The sequence below is a fragment of the Oreochromis aureus genome, linkage group 2 (assembly GCF_013358895.1).
Source record: "Oreochromis aureus strain Israel breed Guangdong linkage group 2, ZZ_aureus, whole genome shotgun sequence".
Taxonomy (NCBI): Eukaryota; Metazoa; Chordata; class Actinopteri; order Cichliformes; family Cichlidae; genus Oreochromis; species Oreochromis aureus.
The window spans coordinates 25,936,325-25,958,180 of NC_052943.1; the positions used below are offsets into that span (position 1 = coordinate 25,936,325).

At 39.0% G+C, this 21,856-nt stretch overlaps 1 protein-coding gene across 1 annotated transcript; it reads right to left on the minus strand.

Annotated features, from left to right (window-relative positions):
* Positions 1-565: 565 nt before the first annotated feature.
* On the minus strand, positions 566-20,086 carry slc49a3 (solute carrier family 49 member 3). Its single transcript, XM_031728587.2, has 10 exons — positions 19,638-20,086; positions 12,942-13,100; positions 11,709-11,925; positions 10,030-10,106; positions 8,947-9,084; positions 6,933-7,049; positions 6,488-6,640; positions 3,851-4,008; positions 3,306-3,409; positions 566-2,151 (listed from the first exon to the last, which is right to left on the minus strand). The coding sequence occupies exons 1-10, from the start codon at positions 19,803-19,805 to the stop codon at positions 1,949-1,951; spliced, it is 1,494 nt and encodes a 497-aa protein (XP_031584447.1). The 5' UTR covers positions 19,806-20,086; the 3' UTR covers positions 566-1,948.
* Positions 20,087-21,856: the final 1,770 nt, after the last annotated feature.

Consider the following 21,856-nt stretch of genomic DNA (forward strand, 5'->3'; position numbering starts at 1 on the left):
GAAAGCATTCAGTTTGAGGTTATCTTAACATAACGATGTAAATAAAAATTGAAATATTGTTATGAATGCCTAAAAAGGACAAGTAAACATTTACACAACATCTAGTGCTTAAGTGCATAAGTACAGCCTTACTGCTTTCATAGGAACCAAGAGCTACTGCTAATCTAATCCACTTCATTGATCATCAGCAAGCGTGAGCACCTCTACAAAAGCAGAAGCGTTGTCAGTTTGCCACTCTGGTGTGTATTCAGACAATTCCACAATCATCACAGGAGCAGAAATTCACGCCATAGATTGGAGCAAGCAGACGGAGCAATGGTCAGTAACTCCAGAGCGCTCATGACTCCATCTCAGACTCTCAGGCCTCGGTTAGCATGTTTGTCTAATTGTACCGTCATCAACTAAGACTGATCAAGTATGGCGTGTTAGGAAGAGTTTCAGGACACAGCCTCTTGTCTCTAAGAAGAACATGGCAGTGCAGTTTAGCTTTGCAAAGCTGAATCTGAATAAACAATAAGAAGCTGTTGTAGGACTAAGAACTGTACATAAATTAATGCCATAAAACTTGATGAATCAAATGAATTTTATTGTAGAGACAGGGGGTTCCACAAGCTACTCAAACATGGTGTGTACTGCACAGTCCTGTCAACCTTTTCACAAAATGAGGCAAAGCATCAGTATCCTGCCCTGTTGCCTCTTAGTTCAAAGAAAGCATCAAATTTGAACTCAGTAACATGAACAAACTCAAGTAGGAAAGATGAACAAATTTAATGGTAAAAAATAAAATGAACATGATTTATAAAAGTGTTCTTATTTACTCTGCACATGTTTTTTGTCATAAATTGCCCCACAGCTGAAACACCTTGTTTTCTTTTATTGCACAAAGCCCACATATGTCTCACCTGTGAGGTTTTAAAACATCTGCAGTCCTTAAGAAGGCCACACATTTACAAAAATAAAGCATTAACGTGGTTAAAACACTTTTTAGGAGGTTTTTATTTATTTATTTTTTACAGTGGTAGAAAGATATTGTTATGCTTATTTTAACAACATTCAGGTAGTCATGTTTGAAAAACAGTTTTCAGAAACCTGCAGAAAACCTGTTTAACGCATAGAGTTAATACATGATATCAGGAGAATATTTGTGGGTTTGACAGTGATATTTAAAAAATGTACGCAAGTTTCCTTCATACGATCTATAAAGTCAAGTCTCTCCCTGCTTTAGGATGGCATCAGGAGTTATTTCAAGCAGAACGAGTGCTGACTGACGGCACAAAGTCAGTCCCTGAGAGTCAAAATGAATCTGCACATGAACGAGTGTGCTGAGTCATGTGACTCCCAGTTTATGTCCTTTACATGTTTGCTGTTCTAAGGAAGACTGTAAGACTAAAGTGGAGTGCACTGAAGGACAGTGGATACATGAATGCCGACACATGCGGTCTACATTTGAAATTTAACTTAACGCATAAAAGCAAGTTCTGTAACAAAGCACCGAACTCCCATTACCATTTACTCTTCTGTACCTGCTCAGGTGTGGGTGGGTGTTTTATACCCGTATAAACGAACTTGATTTTGAGGTAACATTTCTTCACCTTTGTATTAAATCTGAGTGAGTAAAAGTCTGCAGTTTCCTTTAGTATTAAAATAATTTCCTTCTTCTTTTTCTTCCCATAATTATTAGAATTATTAATATTAGTTTCCATTAAAAAAAAAAAGGAAAAAATAATGAACATTAAAAATAATTACATGTATTCACACAGATTATTTACATGCCAAAGTGGCTGGAAAATAATAATTTAAGCTTTTTTTTTGAGGATTGAAAATTTGGATTATTTACATGTTACATCCAACAATGTACCAAAAGTTTGTGACTTAAAGTACACAGGAACAGCTTTATTTAAAAAAAACAAAACAAAAACGGATCATCCGTCCAAGTACCTTTCTGTCCTCACTCATAGTGGCATGTTTCCTCTGCATTTCCAGCAGCTCCACGCCTCCACGGAGGGCGCTCATTCCTGTATAGATGCTGGCTCTCTCTGGTCCTGTAAGTCGCTTGTTCTTCAGCCTCCAGTCGCCTGTAGTGGGTGTTGAAGAAGATGAGGAAGCAGCAGGTGAACAGAGTGCACAGCCCTGCCATCACCATCATGGGCACTGAGGGTAGGAGACGACAGGAAGGTCGAGTTTTAGCCAAAACGCTCTCCTCAAAGACACTACGCATCTATTGCAAAACATTTCCACTTTCATGGAGGCTTCTTGTGTACGTGGGTCTAGATTCATGCAGCTCCAAAGTCAAAACCGGCCCACCAAAGGGTCCAATGTGACCATTATGTGTGAAAATTGGAGTAAAGCGTTTTAATGACTCTTTTTTTTTAATGTGCTGTAATTCCCACTGTGATCATGAAATACTAATAATGTAAAAAGTCAGGCATTTTTTCCAAATTGCTCCTATTATTCATCTGCGGCTCTCTTCCATGGCGCGTCTTTTGCCCCGTCTTTCTCCCCTCACCGCCATTCGTCACAGCAGATGGCCTCCTCTCCCTGAGCCTGGTTCTGCCGGAGGTTTCTTCCTATTAAAAGGAGGTTTTCCTTCCCACTCTCACCAAGTGTTTGCTCATAGAAGGGTCTTTCTAAGATTCAATTCTTTATCACACAGTATGAAGTGTCCTGTTGTGAATCGGCGCAATATTAATAGAACTGAAACTGAATTAGATTATTTTTCTTCCGACAGCTCAGCTTGTTCTTCTATTTTTAAGTGAATCCCTCATCAAATGAGAAAAATAATACTCTTCTTGTTTGGCAATATTTTTTTTTTAAATTTAAACAGGAACTGATTAGTCTTATGGACGTCATGCCCCTGATAATCTCTGAGCTTCTAAAAGGAAATAAAAACTGCAAATATTTTCTGGATTTGATACATTTGTTTCTTAGAAATGAGTTTATCCCAATTATGAATGTTTTGAATTGTTGATCAAGTAAAATGACATTTAAAAGACTAAAGGAATTTAAAAAGAATTGCAAAAATATTTCAGTCAGTAACAGAAAATTGTCATTAAATGGATGATGATGCTTGAAAGGTGAGCTCGGACGTCAGCTTTGAACCGTGACTGCAACAGGGTGGAGCTGCTAAACATTAAAACTGGAAAACTTGGTTTAAACTTCACCGCCAACAAATGATTGTGTTAGATAGACAGATGAACCGTCTGTGACTCTGTGCAGCACGGACCTCAGATTAAACTAACGCACATCAATAAACTTTAAACCGACCAGCAGCAGACAGAGGTTTGATGTAACATCGTGCGACCTACCCTTCCAGCTCAAGGCTGCTTCCCCGCAGGTGGACAGGGGAGAGTCTGCGAGCCGTGTGGTCAGAGCCTGAAGGAGGACGATGTAGACAACCGACTGAACCTGTCTGGAAGAAGAAAACGGTCACATCAGTCTCAGTATTGCAACTTCACGTTCTTCTATTTACCATCTAATTTCTGAGGAACATGGTTGACTACAAGCAGACTTGATGTAACATGATCTGTTAACAGCAGCACAAACTTTTTAAATGGGTCATGAAAAGCTGAAAGCCTCTGTGTGCATCTCCAGATGTCAGCTAAGCAGCTGACTTTTAGAGTAAGCAATCTCCTGCCAAATTAAAGCCAAATTAAAGCCTTTGTGCATCATTTGAAGATTTAGTGCATCGCCTCACCCCCCCTTATTCTTTAATAAGACTTTAAGACACAAGTAGATGATAAATACATTCCTCATATTGTCTCTGAAGTGGTTTTACGATCTTCAGGATCATTTACAGCAGAATTTTGCAAGAACTCCAGTTTTTGTCAAAAAACTGCTCAGACAGTAGTACCCTGATACGAAGACGAGTCCAGCTGACGTGGCCTCTCCAACGGGATACGAACACTCCACCGACAGCTCCATGGCAACCGGGTAGATGGAAAAACCGAAAAAGCCGAAGAAAGAGCAGACGGCGGCCACGGCGACTTTCTGCTGCGGCATCAGAGACACCTGAGAGGGCGGGACCAGAAAGAAAGGGGGAAAAATTTTAAATAAATGTCTTTCAGGCTTTGATACAATATAATATAATTTTTTCCACATATTAAAGTACATCAACAGAGTCTTTTTGTTTTAAAGCTCAGGTGAAGGTTTACTATGATACTGGATGGCATTATTTGGTCACTCAGGAGTGTCCTTAATATTCTGCCACCCTCATGTATTTAAACAGGGGTTCTTTAACTGCGTTTACAATCAATAAACTACAGACTTGTTTATTTTGGGGCTCGCTGGCACCCACGGCTTTTTAATGTCTTTCTATTAAGTGAGACAACATTAGAAGCGAGAGTCAGAGTGGGAGACGAATTAAAACCTGCGAGAGAAAAAGCTTTTTAAAACTTTTCATCACCTCTCACTGACGACACGCAGCTTTTCTGATGACCACCGACATTTAATGCTCCAGAGTAAATACCCAAATAAAGTCCTGGAGATTCTTATAGAAGTGTTAATAGAAGAGCTTTGATTAAATTCAGTCAATGATTCATACCAGTCGCTCTGAACATCCTCGTCTTCTAGTGCCTAAATTTTAATGCATATCCAACTCTGTACATTTAGATGTATTCACATACAGGCTGTATTTATTATTATTTTTAAAATATTTATATTTAATTTATAAGCTACACATTCCCTTGTTCCCTTCTTCACACCTGCAAATGTGTGGGAGCATATGCCAGAGTCATTTTACTGATGGACCAAAGTGGCTCCTCAGTGGGCTTTTTCTAATGTTAGTTCAGTTTCCCGTGATGAAAACATGAGCTGCTTTTCCATAAAATTTAAAATATGAGCTCCAAGGATGGCCAAAAAAAACAGACTACTGTATTCATAACGTAACATTTTCCTGACTTTTACGTTTTTTCAATTTATGTAACACACATTAGTTGGTGTCAGACTTTCACCTTCACATCACTGGTTTTTTTGCCTTTTATACCAGTTAACGATCATTTTAAAAATTCATTATTTTGTCCATAATACTGGAGAAGAAGGGTTTTGGGCATTTAGGAAAATATATGGAGTAAATTATTTGTGTTTATTTGAGTTACTGTCTGCTGCATATAAATCCTTTGTCTGAAGACAGTTTTCTTTATGTAGTGGATGTCCTCTCAATAACCTGATACAGAAGTTTAATTTATGCTGTATTTTACTGAAACACTGCATTAACATAACAGAGCTGTCAGCATAACCTGATAAAAAGACCAAACAAGCCTTCTTTTCAAAGTGTTTGCACATCAAACACTGACTCTTTCCATTTCCTTTAAGCGCCCTCAACTTCTGTCTGACATTTCACGCAAATATAAACGTCTGTCTGGAAAAAACCGTACGTTAGTCTGCGAGAGGCGGTTACCAGTTTTAATATAGACGAAAAATTAACTTCAAGAATCTGCAGCAGATTTTTGACAGCATGGTTCGTGTGTCAGCACAAAAAACTACTTTAGATTAAGAAATAATGATTAAAATCTGTCGTGAAATGAATACAATGTTGCTGATGAGAGTCTATCAATCAGTCCAGTGGTTTTTATAGAGATTATTCCTGCTCACTATGCGCCCGTCTTTATGGTCACAGTTTACACTCCATATCATAACGAAAGGCTTAATCTAGTTTCATAAACTTGACAGTCACTTGATTTGAACCAGGACCAAGACTTTTATGGGATCAACAGTACCCAGTATTAAGTCATTCTCACATTAGCAGATCTGTAATATCCAAAGTCTAGTTTATATGCTGTGCCCGGGAACAGTTGAGTGAACTGGAAGAGGACTCTTAATCAATGACAGCTGTCTCCATGAAAAAAACTTTAAGTAATTAACAAATCTATACAGGATGTGAGAGGACAGCATGTCACCGCTTCACAAATAAAGCCACAAAATGCTTAAAATCAACAACATCGTGCTCTGCATGAATGCTTTGTGCATGAAAGAGAAAATGAAGGAGGCTGAGGTGGAGCTGAAATGCTGAGACGAACTGAAGGATACTTAACCCAAGATCATCAGAGGTAGTATTAGCAGTGGTCAGTGGGACAGCAGAGAGGAGGGATGCTCATGAAACACTGGCTAGTCTGAATACACTTGATAATTTATCAAAACACATTATATAAAGATTCAAATGAAGACATCACATGCAAGCTTTAACTCTGCAGTTTATCAAACACCACTGAGCAGTCCTTGCCTTTAAATCTAACCTTTCTTCTTCCTCTCCTGTCCTCCTACATCTTTTTCCATCTCTAAGTTACCTCACTCACTTTTCTCTCCGTGTGAAGTACAGATACCTGAAAATTCTATTTAAGTACAGTAACCAAGTATTTGTACTTTGTTACTTTCTACCTCTGCCACTCAGTGAGTGTAACTATCAAAAGTCTTAATGCAGAGCCTTCTTCCTGGCCCGACGAACAGTCAGGGACCAGCTACTTTTCTTTGTGTAATAAATGAATGTTCTCACCACTGAGAAGGCGATGCACGCCACAGCACAGAAGCTCATGTTGATCTTTGTGGCTTCCATGAACTTCTTGGTTTTGTCGACATAGAGACCCAGAATACCGGCGCCGATGATGCCAAACACAATGAAGAGGGCGCCGCACAACCCAGCAAAGTCCTGCAGTGGTCAGATTTGATAGGTTCAGTCGGTAAATAACTGTTATAAGTCATGTTTTCTACAGCGAATAGCATCTATGCAAGTCTGGGAAAAGCTTTCTTTCACTTTGTTCAATAAGATGTTAGATTACTGTGCAAAGAAATTACACATTCATCAACATTTTTCTTAATTTATTCAGTTTGAGAGCTGTAATGTCACCACCATCTAGTCTCAAATATACCGTCTGTGTTTCTTTTTTTCATTTATCCTTCCATGACATTGATTTGGTGTCTTTCTCCTGGTATATACTTACGTTGGTGTATCCTTTTACACACAGGATCTGATCCAGCAGTGTGGAGAAGCAGGTGAAAACGGCGATCCCCGAGCCGAAGCAAAGCAGCAGGATGAGGTAGGCTCTGTTCCTCAGTAACTACAGAAGAAACAGACCGGACGATTTGTAAGAGAAGCCTCAGGGGAAAACAAGCGCACTGCGGCAACATCAACAAGGGAAACATGTGCAAAGAAAATGAAATGAAGCGGTGAAACAACGGCGTGCTGGCTGCTGTTTACTCTGTCTGCGACTCCACGCTCACCTGGCACAGGAAATGCAAACACACCTGTTTATCTGTGCAGAGCCTGCAGACATAGTGCACAAACTGTGTTGTTGGGAACTAAGATGCTAAAATCAGCAGTGTGCAGCTTGCATTAATAACAAAAGCTGCGTACTGTATAGGGAGGTAATCACAGCAGGTGCAGGGAAAGTATCAGCGGCACGTTTGGGGAGAAATGTCACGGATGCAGTGAGAACATCCTCACTTCAGAGACACTCATCGCCGCCTCTGTTAGAGACGTCACCGCTGCCGATGGAAATGTCAGTCGCTGCAGGAAGAAACGGCATCAGTGCAGCCAGACGAGCGCTCGCAAATGTCACTGTCAGCGAAATGACTGCTGCTGCTGGAAATGTCAGAGCTGGGGTTTGAAATTGATCGTTATTTTTATTATCTTTTTTTTTAATCATTTATTATTTATGTCAATGTGAGATGCCACAAGTGTTGGTCATTAACTTTTGTCTTCCCTCCTGCAGTTTGTGTTTTGTTCTGTTTGTTCGTGGTCTCTCCATGCTCCTCTTAGATGCAGATGGCCCCGCCCCTCCCTGAGCCTGGTTCTGCTGCAGGTTTCTTCCTGTTAAAAGGGAGTTTTTTCTTCCCACTCTTGCCAAGAGCTCACTCAAAGGGGGGGTGTTTGACTGTTTGGGTTTTCTTCCTGTTATTGAAGGTTCTTTACTTTGTAACATACTACTCCTTGAGGTGACTGCTGTTGTGTTTGGTGTTATATAAATCAAATTAAATAAAAATTTTTAAAAAAGGTATAAAAAAAGCAAAATTAATTTGCTTTATCCGAGTCCATCGTTACATTTGCTGAAGTGTACCAGTAATGACAGAGGGAGATACTTCAGGTTTTGTTGTCACGTCATTTATGAGCTTGTTTGATTGGTTTTGACATTTTCTTTCCAATTAAGTAGCTTTAAGATATAAGAATAATAAACTCCAGTTTGGCGTCACTCTGTAGAAAAATGACACGCAGAGAAATTAGGGGGATAAGAGTAATTACACTGCAGGAGCATGCAGGTGGATGCTGCATCAGATGGAGATGCAGAAGGAGCTAATGATCACTTATAATCACTGTCTATTCTAAACATGCATCTCCAAAGAATATTATATAGTTATGTAAGGAAATATTTTAGACATTCGAGTTTTTAAAATTCATAATCACTTACAGAAAAAAGAAAAGAAACTCTCAGAAGCTCATGTGAAGAGTGCCAATCTAGACTGTCAACAGAAATAAATCAGCCGAGCAGCTGAAGTTATAACATTTACCTGGATTGTGTTTTTTAATATCTATTATTCGACTCCTAACCTTTGCAGGTTGTTTTTATCTGCTAACTGTAACAGTAAGATAATTACAGACAGGACCTAGCTTAACAGTTGTAGGATATGTCTAAAAAAACCCCCAAAAAACAAACATCTTAAACACCCCCCATGGTTAGGCTCACAGGAAGCAGAGCTCTTTAGTTTGTTATTCATAATACTAGGCAGTTTTGACCGCGCTAAAAACAGATCCAAAGTGTGAAACAACAGTAAAGTTCAGGGCCGGAGATCTAAAGTGTGAACTGAAATTCACTCTAAAGCCAAATGAATCTTCAGTTTCAGAGATTAGATTAACTTTACATTAGACATAATCAGTAAATATAGCTCGATGAGATACCTCAGGCTCTGTTTGCACTCATTAAATGTTTAGAAGTGTTTTTCTGCTTTGTGTTTTCTTACCAGTTTGATCCCCTGTATGAACGGCTCTGAGTTGGAGGTCTCTGCGCTGGCTGAGGGCGGCGTTGGAGGGGAACTGCTGCGTATCCCCACTGTTGCTAGGACACAGATGATGCATGTCGGTATTGCATAGGCTAGAAGCTGGAAGAGGGGAGAAACACACATAATGTAAAGAATAATGGGTGATTGCACCTTATCTGACACAATTTATCATCATTAGAAGGTGAGGAGATCAGAAGCAGAGTGCAGGGTGAGAAGGTGCAGTCACACAGTTCCCTGTAGCAATCACCTGAATCCAAAACAAGAGCCTTTTAAAGGTTTTAATAATTTCGCCCATACCAGACAGTTACCAGTCAAGAAGGGTTAGCGAAAGAAAGGGGAAAAACAAATATTGTGATGATAAATGGGTGACTGCAGCTTAAATCAAACACCATTTATCATCGTTAGCAGCCGAGGTGACCAGAGCCATATTTCAGTTTTATGTACACTGACAAGCCACAACATTAAAAGCAGTGACAGGTGAAATGAATAACATTAATCATTTTCTATTAATACAATTTTATGCTTGGCACACAAACTGTATATAAATGATGGACACAGCCACCGTGACGTTACTGACTAGCATTTTTGATGACTCAAGCTAAGCGTTTTAGCCGTCGCCATCCAAGTTTTACCCTGTTTAATGCCCGTTTTGACTCAAATTTACAGAATGAACAGCCGTGTGTAATTACAAACTATAATAACCTATATAATAACCTGGGTAGATCTGGGTAAAAGGGACAGGAGTCTCTCGGTGTAATGCACATACCACAGCATTGACTTGTCCTGTAGGATCTGAGCCTGATGCACAAACACCATGACAGACCAAACATTGTGCTGGTTTGAATGTTGTGGCTAATCAGTGTATGGGAGCACTTGTGTGGTAATATTCTGGGGATTTGTCACAACCACCAATGTCCTTCACACTCACAAATCTTTTTATGAATCAGCCAACCCCGATTTTCCGATTACAGGTGTTCCCATTTATTATAAGAATCACAGACTACTCTGCTTTCTGAACACCAAAGGTTTCTTTGTTAAACTCACCAGCTTTGGGATCTGTGCAGATGTTTCAGCCATCACAGGAGAGATGATGTTAGCGAGGAGGATTCCCAGGGGATTAGCTGAGGACAAAAAAGAGAAGTGGAAGCGGAGTTTTACTGCTGTCTTATATCACTTTCTGTTCCCCGTTTCATTCACAACACAACACAACACAGCATGTGAGCAACATATCTGACCTTTAATCACCCTTCAACATCAGCTTCCCATTTTAATTTCTTTAACAGGCATACATATCAATAGAACTTGTTAGCAGTCATTTTAATAATGTAACAGCTGCGTCCACACAGGAGTTTGCTGACATGCTAAAATGTAAGCGCTTTGTAAGCCATTTTGCATTTAGCCTGTGTGTAGTAACATTGGGCAAACCTTCAGGGAGCATAAGCACAACACAACACAAAAAATAAAAATGACCACGATGATCAAACCAGCCTTTATTTAACTACAGTAGTTTTAGCCATTAAAACCCCAAAAGGATTAAGAAACATGACAACTTTTGATCAAAGCCACAGCTCTCAGGTCTCCATGTCCTTAATTGTGCATTTTCTATTTATCACATATTAAAAAAAAAAAAAAAAAAAAAATGGTGGTGGCTAGAATTTTACACGGCCGTGTTCTCAAGTTAATGCATTCACAAGACTTGTTGAGTTATCACAGTTACACATTTGAGTGTCCTGCCCGCATCACAACATTACCCCATCGGCCTTTTACAGGTGAGGGGTAAAAACCCACCATCAGCCCTTCACATTTCTAAAACTGCACAGTTAGCAGGTGGTCAACAAAGAAAAAGAAATTTTAAAGTTAGCTCTGTTGTTCCTGTTGTCAAGAAATTCCATGAAAGCTGAAGAAAAACTTTCCACAGGAATAAATAATAAATAAATAAATTGAAGTTGTTTAGTTTTCCTTTTTGAACATTAGGGGCCAGACTGAGATGGTCCACAGCCCGGTTCTGGCCCTCGGGCCATAGTTTGCCCACATGTTACGTGAGAACACTAGAACCACCAAACTCAGGAGCCACAGCTCAGTGCCCACAGACTCCAGTGTTAAAGATCTGACCTTCATAGATAACTTCCAGCTTCATAACAGCTGTAGCCAGGGTTAAGTTCAAAAAGGCTCAAAGTTTGGCGTTTGGCTGCCTTGATTGATGTTTTTTTGGTAGTTATTTTAAGCATCCAAGAAGATTAGATTAGATTGTTACTCAGCATTTATTAACAGGTATTTATCAGTTTGATGCAGTCATTCAATTCATGCCGATCCATCATCAAAACTGGTCATTTTGGAGAGAAACGTAAAGGTCAAGTGGTTTCTAATTAAACCTCCATCTTTGTACAGACTATTATCCTTTATATTTCTATACCTTATATCTCTGTCTGTTTCCTTTCACTGGCTTTATTTACACTGTAGAATTTCAAACTAACTTTGGAAAAAAGTCTACATTTATTTATCAAATTCAAAAATATTTGAAAAAAAATAATATTTTTTGTGAATTTGCCTGATAGTATAAACTTAAAAATGCTTCAAAAGCCAAATTCTGTGAACTCCTTAATTAAAACTGCCATAACAGATTGCCCCTTTGTTGTTTGAAATGTACATGATTAACACACAGCAGAACATCTGCACAGGTTTGTAGATGCTGTACTGAAGGTGTGAAAGGTAAAATCACTCACCCATTGAGGCGATCATGTTAGCTGTGGCCCGCTGATGGTCGGGGAACCACAGGGCTGCCAGCTTGGTGGGAGCGAAAACGATGAGGGGCTGAGCCAAGGCGCCGAGGGTCTGTCCCAACATCACTATCGGGTACTGGATTTTAAAACTCTCACCCGGAAGCGTGCCGAGGAACCGCAACACGGCTCCGAGCATGTTCAGCCAGGCACCCAGAATCAGCTGTGACAGTCAGAGGGCAGGAGGGTGAAAGTTTAAGAGAAAATCCCTTCATATCTAGGAGTGAATTAACTGTCAGACAGTTTTAGGTCTTCTCAGAGATCAGTCAAAGACAGTGGGAGGTCTTCATCTTTAACAGGTGCAGTTAATCTCAGATTCACAGGGTAAAACTAGCTTACATGGTGTGGTCAGACACAGGTGGGACAGGATGTCATGTGGCTGAAGTGACAAATATAAATGGTAGGAGTTTGCATGCCTTCTGGGCTAAAAACAGCAGTCCACAACATTTTCAATTACTCATAGTTTTATTAATCATGCCACTATAACTAACATGTGTCAGAGTCATTGCACTCACTGGCGCTCAGTTGCAGCTCACCTACTCTGTATTATGTGCCACTAAATTCAGAGAAAAAGAATAAATTCCTTCATGCACACCTCGCCTCCACACAAAGTTTCATGAACTCCCGCCCTGTAGTTTCTGCGTAATCTCGTTATCAGACATACTAACAAACATTACCGCTGCCGATGGCCTGTGTCCTTATTGGAGGTAGCGATCCATTTTTCCTGACTCAGAGGTCATCCGCCCCCTCTCCCTCTCCTATGGCTGGTTGAACTGGTTATTGGGAAGCTGAATCCGGTCTGACTGCTGCGTTTATTAGTTCACTTCATCTTCCGTTTACTTTAAACAAATCAAATTTGCAGGACAATTTCCTGTACAGCATTTTTCCTGGGAGATGACTCCAGGATGAAAGGAGCATATAATGGCCATATCTCAGTCTTCATTCATTTTTAACTTGTACCCATTTCCATCAAGCCTATGTTTATATGCACGCATACAGCACTGGCTCTAAACTATTAAAACCCTCCCCTGGACGGTTTCTTCTCTCCGCACCTCTAAAATCATTCACTGCTCACTTCAAACTTTGTGTTCCAGAGTTTAGAATAAACCTCCCACTGTGCTCTGAGGTTTATCATCTCATACTAAAACATATAATAGTAAAAAACCAAGCAGTTGGTACCGTTATCCTCAGTCCAAGAGTGTCCAGCATCCAAGTGGTTGCAAAGCTGAGCGGTATGGCCACCACCATATAGACCAGCGATAACCAGTTGATCTCGTCCAGAGTGACTTTCAGGTACTGGGCAGACTGGTTCGCCACTGGTGCAAAGGTAAGCCATATCTGAGGAGACAAAGATTTTTTTTTTTTTTAAAGTATGGAAAGCTACATATATATAAGTGACAGTGCAGGAGGTCCAATGAATTACCTTTATGAAGATTATCACTCATTCAGATTTTGTGCATTATATTTGAAGGACAAAAAATGCATGATAATGGCTGAAGGTCATACAAAGTGTACAAACTGAATGTGGCGGGCAACATTGCAGGAAAAACAAAAATCCATTTTCTTGGCTGCTCGGTATTTTACAGACCTGATAATAATAATATAATATATATGTGTCACTTAAAAGAAAGAAAGAAAGAAAGAAAAGAAAGAAAAGAAAGAAAGAAAGAAAGAAAAGAAAGAAAAGAAAGAAAAGAAAGCTCATACAATACATATATATTTAAAGGAATTAAGAACTAAATATAACTGATAATACATTAGACCTGAAAGATCTGGCTGTGTTCCTGATATAAATATGATCAGATATGATCAGTGCATTGCTATATATTCATATATGACAAGTATGGCATATGAGACCAGGCTGCATCTTTAGATCCATCGTAGAAAAACCACAGCAGACGGGACAAAGCCTGAACGACCTTTTGTAAATCTGCATTGTGTAAAGGTTTCCAGTGACTCCAGCCAGCAATTTAAAATGTCAGCTCTGTCAAAAAAAGGTAAAACCGAAGGTGTACTTAAGCAGCGTGCCAGCACGGATATTTCAGAAGCTGCTTTCCATTCAGTGCTGTCAGCTTAGTTTTGTGCAGGTGGACAATAATTACACTAAAGTGCTTTATCGCAGTGCCAGTCAGGTACAAATCATGTGGGTGGATATTTAACAACCACTCTGTTAGACACAATCGATTACATGACACATACTGCAAGCGAAGAAATACAAAGCATCCCTATTTCAGTACATCATCTTAGTGGTCACTCCTTCTAAAGCAGGTGCACTTTTTACTTTAGTGATCAGATTCCTGGAGCCTGTTTTAGTCTCATGATCTGGACACAACTTTAGAAAAAGAAAGGAAGTGACGAGACCTGCTCATCTCACATGAGAAGGAGATGATTTCTATTGTTTATCCTCCTAGTGTCATGTGAGAAATGTCTGCCCTCACATGACACCACTTAGCATGCATGAGACAGGAAATAATAGGACACTTTCATCATACTCTACAAGAAGGACAAAGCTATGCTGAGCTGGTGAAAAGACATGTTCAACAAAAAGACTTCAGCCTTTAGAAAACTCTCATATTTTCACCTTGATTGTGGATGAATAAGAGTGAGTTGATCAATAGAGGCCTACAACATTTATTCAAGAATGATTTTGAAGCACAGAAGGTCATATATGCACCCATCATGGGCATGAATGTCATGTTCATTTTGGGCTGTCAGTGATTTCTTTGAAATGTTCTTTTTCCAGGATGAAATGAGTCTACAGCATAAATCTTTAATGGCTTTAAAAAATTATGAACTTGGTGCACAACTTTGAATTTATTTTGGATTTTCTCTAATCTACACAGGCTCACATATACACTTTTACTCACTCAAATCTTTTAATAAGTGGTGCTGAAGGTTTTACAATTTCTTTTAACTTGAACTTAACAATTGACTTCACCTGGTAGTTCCTATTTTCTCTGCTTTTTTGACAACACTTATGGGATTGACCAAACACTCAGAACAATGGGAAAGTCCAAGGAACTGAGTGAAGATCTGAGGTTTGTAATGTAAAGTAGGTAAATTATATTAGTCTTTGTAGTTTTGCTGTCCATCAAAGGAGGAGAAAGCATGACCAGCATGAGCGGGAAAATCCTCATGGATGAAGAATACTTCAAAAAAAGAGCTGCGGCTGTGTAAGCCGGTTATAAGCTACGACTAAAACCACATGCTGTGCTGACAAAAAGGAAACAACAGCTGCTCTCCTGCTAGACAGTAAACCAATGTAATAAATTTAACAAATAAACTCAATGTAAATGTAGGAACTTTATGTATTCACATCATAATGACATCTTTGGTTATTTAAAATTGCTGCTGAGATTGCATTTCTCTGCTAATAAACTCCTCCAGACTTTTTTTAAAGTAGGGCTTTACTTTGAAAAGTCTTGAATGTGAATTTATCTGCAGAAGAAGAAGAAGCTGAAACTTTAATGTGCACACGTATTAAGCAGTAGGAGCTACCCACACTCCCGCTGAGACTTTGACCACAAAAAGTGGTTGCAAAATGCCAGACTTGTGCATCAGACTACACCATGTTACATTAAGAATTGTACCTGATAAACATCAGCATGTTGTCACTGTAACTGTGATGATTTTAGTGTAGAGCAACTAAAAAGTGCACTAAAAATAGCTGAAATATCTCGAATCTAATGTGAATCTGTATAAAGAAGTCATATTTTCATGAAAAACATATAAAATACTTAATAATTGTAGCTTCTCAGGACAAGCCAAGACATGTTTATACTTCTATTGCTTAAAAGGTTGAAATTATCCGTGTGTATAACACCTTTTCAGACAGAATCCAATGTCATGCTTATTTAAACATGTTTAAAAAGGAACTTATCCATGAAATTTTTTACTTTTTACTACACATATAACCTATAATTCACCTGGAGACTGGCTGCACAAGTGTATATGTGTACTTTTGGCCTGATACACCAACAAACTGAATGAATTTGACCTGTAAACTCTATACCGAGACCACAAAGGCAGTACCAGTCCTGTCCTCTATTGTATGGACGGTGAAGAAATCCTAATTAATGCCGAGCTGACGGGAGCTGGTCAGCTGATTTGGACACACAATGCCAGTCTTGTCCCCAGCAGTGAGGAATGCTTCTAGAAACTGTTTACACACATGCCCCTGTTTTGTTATTTCACAGATCGTATCAGATCAGAGTATCGCTTCCTCTCAATCCCACATGCTTCTATGTTTCAAACTGTGCTAAATTTAGATTTCATGCAGACTCAGACACCTAAAAAGCATCAATGCGTACACTATAACTGTGGCCAACATGCGATGCTAACACACTAAAAATGAAAAATCCTAAATTACCTGCAGAGATTATAGTTAATGCAATCTTGTCACAAGTGAAACTTTAATTTGAATATTTAAAATGTTTTAATTTAAATATGTTAACAAATTTTCATCTGCAATTTGTAAAAACTGTTAGATGATGAAATAAAATTGTTTAGATTTGTGATTATTCATAATTTGGGATTATGTTTTTCCATGTTTGTAGCACCTTTTAAGCGTTTTCATCCATCTGTTAGAATAAACTCACAAACAGAAAAAATTGCACTAGAAGAACTGGTTTATGACCTTCTGTTTTCTAAGTATTATTATTAAAATAATTTTAACTGGAACTTAAGAGGAACTTACTTTATTGTATATTTGATTGATCATTCTAGTAAGCGCTTAAGCAACAAAATCTGTTCTTTGTCATGACATCGTGGGCAGAAATGTTCACCTGTTAACTCTGTAAAAACTCCAACAGCAGCTCCATCAGGCTTACAGATCACTTCTCTTTCAGTACCTGCTTTAGAGAAGCCACAGCTTATGCACACACTTTATGAATGACTGCAGGAAGACAACAACCGCTAACAGCTTTCACTTTTCCGTCACTGTGGAAACTTCGCTGACACGCTGAGTAAAAACTCACTTCCCACAATAAACCCACTAAGGTAGTCTGAGTCACAGCTGTTGTTATGCTGTGGAATTAAACACCAGACAAGGTTGTAAAATTAATTCTTAGTGTAATTACAGATTTTCTGTCCTCTCATGTTTAAAAACTAGACCGTGATATCGTACCCTGCACCTTGACTCACAGGCTCTTTCTCTAGATTGTTGCTGTTCTTTTCTTTATTATTTGTCTTATTAGGGACTATAATTAATTAATAAAGTGAAGAAAATGAAATAAATAATGTTAGGGAATATTAGGATTCATAGTTTCATTTACTCAGATTTTCTATAGATACCACAAAATATCATCAATTCTCATGGCCACTGTCATCATATAGGGAAAATATGATATAATGAAAACAGAAACATGGTCGCAAACATTTTTCTAACACATATAAAAGCACTGGTCAGGGCCTGTAACATAAGTTTCAGGTGTAGCTGAAAAACAACTGTGCAAACCAGCATGTTTCTGCAGAACTTTAATGTAGATAATGAGTGGCTGTTCATAGCTTGTAGTCCAGTTCAGTCGATACCAGAGTGAACTGTAAACACTCTGCACAGATATGTGGATGCTAACATAAAAGGAAAAAGGGCTTTATGCAACATTTAATTACTGAAAACATGATTAACATTTTCAAACTCCCCTTTAATTACTGTGCAAGACTAAATGAAGCCGTTGAAGTGGTTTGGGCATCTGATTAGGCCCAGGGAAGATCCAGTACGCACTGAAGACACTTTATTTCTTAGCTGACTCAGAAAAACCTCAGTATTCACCCAAAAAAGCTGGAGGATGTGCCTGTGGAAGAGGAGATCTGGGCATCTCTGTTTAGACTCCAGTCCCCATGACCGGAACCCAGACAGGCAGCAGGAAATGTATGGATGGCAATGCTCATGTTTAACTTGATGTTACTGTGCACTAACTATAGCAAATAAAAAAAAAATACACATTCTTTGTCAGTGTGGCCAAATTTGTTAACTTAAAAAGGATCAAGGAGCTCAGGCGCAACTACTTTTTTGTTACTGGAATATCTACATGATATTAACCCTCTGGGGTCCAGGTATTGGCCGTTTTTGACTACTTTTGATTTTACCTCTATATTTCACGTTTAAAATATGTTTTTCTTGCCTTGTTTGGTATCATTATTTTCAGCACAACCTCAAATATCTGAAATTTGAGTTATTTTTTCATTTTGGTATACTATATTAGCACAGTTGATCTAAATTCAGACAAAAAATTCAAAATCCGAGTAGAAAAAAAGTTATACTTTTTACTGTAAAACCCACAAACATGTTTAACGAATCATTTTCATAACTTGAAATGCAAATAGAAATTGTACATTTCTAAAAATTATGCACAAGTTTTGCAAACAACAAAGTTATATGGTACCAGTTACCTAAAAATGCAGCCAAGGCCTCGGGCATTTTTTATATAACCATTTAAATCTATTTACAGAACAATCAGGTGTGCTGCATCAAATAAGAAGGCACACCAATTATTTGTGCCAGTCCAAAAAAATAGTTTGTGTTCAGTATAAGACAGAGGAGAACACCACAGGCTTAAACCCTGGAGGCCTGACAGCAGGAGATGTATCAGTCCTGTTTTCCACGTGGAGACAGTGTTTACACTGGAATCTGCCTTTGACGGCTTTTTTTGGAGAAAATGTGAAATTCAGCAGTATAACTGACACACAATACAAAACAATAACTACACAACACACTAACTACAGCCTCCAAACACGCTAAACGTCACTAATCTCTCACATATGAAAAACTCGCTCTCTCTCTTTCTTTCGCTCGCCCGCTTTCCTTCGCGGGTGTCACTACTAAAACTTCCCCCTCTCCCTAAGCAACCCAGTGTCACATGTTGCCATATTTATTTTTTGATTGGCTGACATGGTAAACTCTAACACCAATAGGGAAGGGGTGTTTTTTCTTTTTCTTTATTCACTCACAAGCGGAGAGTGTTTGCTAGCGCTGTCTGTAAAAAATACCGTTTTTACCCTTCTTCCCGCTGTAAACACCACTGCTTTGTTCAGAAAAAAAACATTGCATGTATTTTTTTAATCATAACTCTGGTTTTACGTGGCCCATCGACAATTCAAAAACTGGTATATAGTTTGAAATCCGCACTTTCGACCCAAGTTGAAATGGAGACTCTGAGTTGCTGCATCTTGTAGCTGTGTCGTCTTAAATTGGTCATGTGATTTTGACGCACCGGCGCGTCCGTCGACCCCAGAGGGTTAAGCGCTATTTGTTTTGTAATATTCTGAGATTCAAACTAACACTGAAACTGCACATTTACCAAACAACAAAAGCTAAACTGAGACTCTGGAAACTAAGTGAAACTAAAGTGAACTGACAAATAACATTTTAAATTACATAAAAATTAAAACTACTACTACTCATTCCTAGGTACATGACTAATCCAAACTGCCTTGTTCTCGCTCTAATTTTTATCCATGGTTGCATTGACATGTGGTTGGGGTGGGGAATAGAAAAGGATGTCAGTGCCACCCCATGTCTCCCTTTTAGCTCCGCCTCTGGCACACTGTACTTGTCAGCCCTGTTGCACAGATTTACATCTTGTTTGCTTATCAGCCTTATTTATCAGCCACGGAATGACTCTCTATGGCCTGAGGGTCTTAAACGGGAACTGGGGACACCTGTTCCTCGGAACAATAGCTCCCATAAGGAAGAGGAGTCCCGTGGAAGCAGGAAGTAGGAGAACGATTGCGGGAGAAGCTCAGCACACCCTGTTTTACAATAACATCGCCACCGGGGAGTTATACCAAGTCAAACAAACATAGAGGGGGAACACCACATGTCACGTGTCTACCTGTATTCATAAACACACCTGGTTTCACCTTTCACAGACTCACCGTTGCGTTGGAGCAGTTTAGGAGACACAACACCAGCAGCACAAACCACCTCCTCTTGTAAAGTTTGAAAAGCTGTCCATTCTTCAGGTCAGAGTTTGGTCCTCTGGAAACAGCAGCGTAAACAGTCCGAATGTCGTTGGAGACTTCGCCGTTATTATCCATCATCATTAGTATTATTATTACTAGTATTATGAAAAGTTAACTGGTTAAGCCAAACAGCTGCTTAGCTCCCAGAAGTTGGACAAACACCGAAGTTTCGGTCGCTTTTGGTCAAAAAATCCCTGAAACCTTAGAACGTGTGTATGTCTACTAAGAAAACCAAGATGTAAATCCATCCTGCTGCCTCCCGACGGACTGTAGGGACATTTTGCGTCTCACACAGAAGCCGGTAACTCAGTTTGAAGCCTGGAAAAAGTCAGCAATCGTCTGAACATTAATCAGGGAGCTACAAAGATCTTCGACTAAGAGGATGAGCCACTCCGCCCTGAAGAAAAGCGCTGTCAGCATGCAGAACTTTAAAAAGGTTCTTCAAACTGAAAGAGTGCTGCCTTCATAAACGATTAATAAAGAAATCAGCTCTAATAATTTCCAAAACATCGATCTGTGTGTGTTTTTCTCAATACATTTCAAGTCTAGAAAAAATCTGAAAGATTCAATAAAGCTAAATTTTGGACTGTGTTTATCATTTAATAAAGGATTAACACAGACAAATTAAACGTTAATGTGTGCTGGTGTAATAGACTAGACCAAGGGTGTCCAAGGCCAAGATCGGCCTGCCAAAGGGGCCAACCCAGCTCACCAAGTGGCTTTGCAAAATTTCCAAAATGCAGAGAACTCATTAATAACTCAATTTTTATCACTGCAGTGTTACTTTTGCTGTGGGGTGTACTAGTATACCATCCATCCATCCACCCTTCTTCTTAAATATTTGTGCAGTTTGGGGTTGCAGGAGGAGCCTGTTCTAGATGACATAGGGCAAAAGGTTGGGTGCACCTTGGGCAGGTAAGCAGTTCATCACAGGGCTAATACAGAGAGACAGATAATTATACAGTCTCAAAAACCCAACTAGAGACAATTAATCTGCATGTATGTTTGCACTGTATGAGGAAGCTCTAGGAAACGCGTGCAGCCACAAGGAGAGCATGCAAACTAACTCCGAAAGGCCCCAAGTGGCCAGGTGGTTTAAACCAGGAAGTTGTTTTTGCTATGTTGAAATAGTGCTAAACTACACCCTGCATCGGTATATAGATGTGAAAATATATGTAAATTTAAGGTATTTCCAGATCTAAGGTTAAATCATAAGGAAGTAATGATGTTGTTTCTTACTGTTGAGGATTTTGAGGGATTTTCTCCATCCTCTGTAATCCATACATTTTAGCGTACATGTGCATGCAATGGTTTTGCTGGTCTTACCCACTTGACTAGATCAGCTTGGCAGATGTCACCAGTCTACATGATCTACACTAAGTTTGTAGTCCGGGGGGCTAGACTATTAAGTGGTGACACTTAAATTTTGGTCAACAAGATTAAAAAATGAGCATGCATTAATGATTCCACATATTGCACCACAGCATACTCTAGCAAAGGTCACTTCTTCAGGCTTCAAGTGTCGTTCACATCGCACCTGTGGAATGTTTAACACTTGCCATTAAAAAGCAGCACTGACATGAAGATTATGTTATTTTATTACTTTATTAATGAGTAATCAGAAATATGACTAACATGATAGAAAAGAATAAATGCACAACTAAAATTTAGTACCCTCATTTGTCATTCAAAGTGACAAAGACTGTTTTTTAGCTATTTATTCTAAAAACTGATGTAAAAATTAAACAACACACAGTGAAAAGACCTCCAATCACTGAAAACATTTTAACATCATAGCACTGAAATTATAATGTATTTAACTCTGTCTTGAGATACAAGTCATTGTCTTTTGTATGTTGATGAAGCAAACTAGTCTAATCAAACTAATCAAAAGTCATTTAAAATGTATGATTGTCTCCATGGAGTCGTTGCCATGTAAGTGTCTAAATGAAGGTGTAAAGCAGTTTTATATGAAGGTAAATTTGTAATTTCGGTCTTGTTTTGCATGCAAAAAATAAATGTGCTGTGCTGTAACAAGTTTGTGTGCCCAGGAATGTCTTTGCGTCAGCGAATCAGTCGATGTGACTCACCATTGCACTACTGGAAACTTTTTTTCTTTTAGCAGGAACAGA

Bases quoted from the DNA above. Each gene is read 5' to 3' on its own strand.
- slc49a3 (XM_031728587.2), bottom strand. From the start codon at position 19,805: ATGATGATGGATAATAACGGCGAAGTCTCCAACGACATTCGGACTGTT. The intron at 13,101-19,637 runs GTGAGTCTGTGA...TTGTCTCCTCAG, and splicing joins TAAACTGCTCCAACGCAACG to ATATGGCTTACCTTTGCACC. The intron at 4,009-6,487 runs GTGAGAACATTC...CCGCCCTCTCAG, and splicing joins CGTGCATCGCCTTCTCAGTG to GTGTCTCTGATGCCGCAGCA.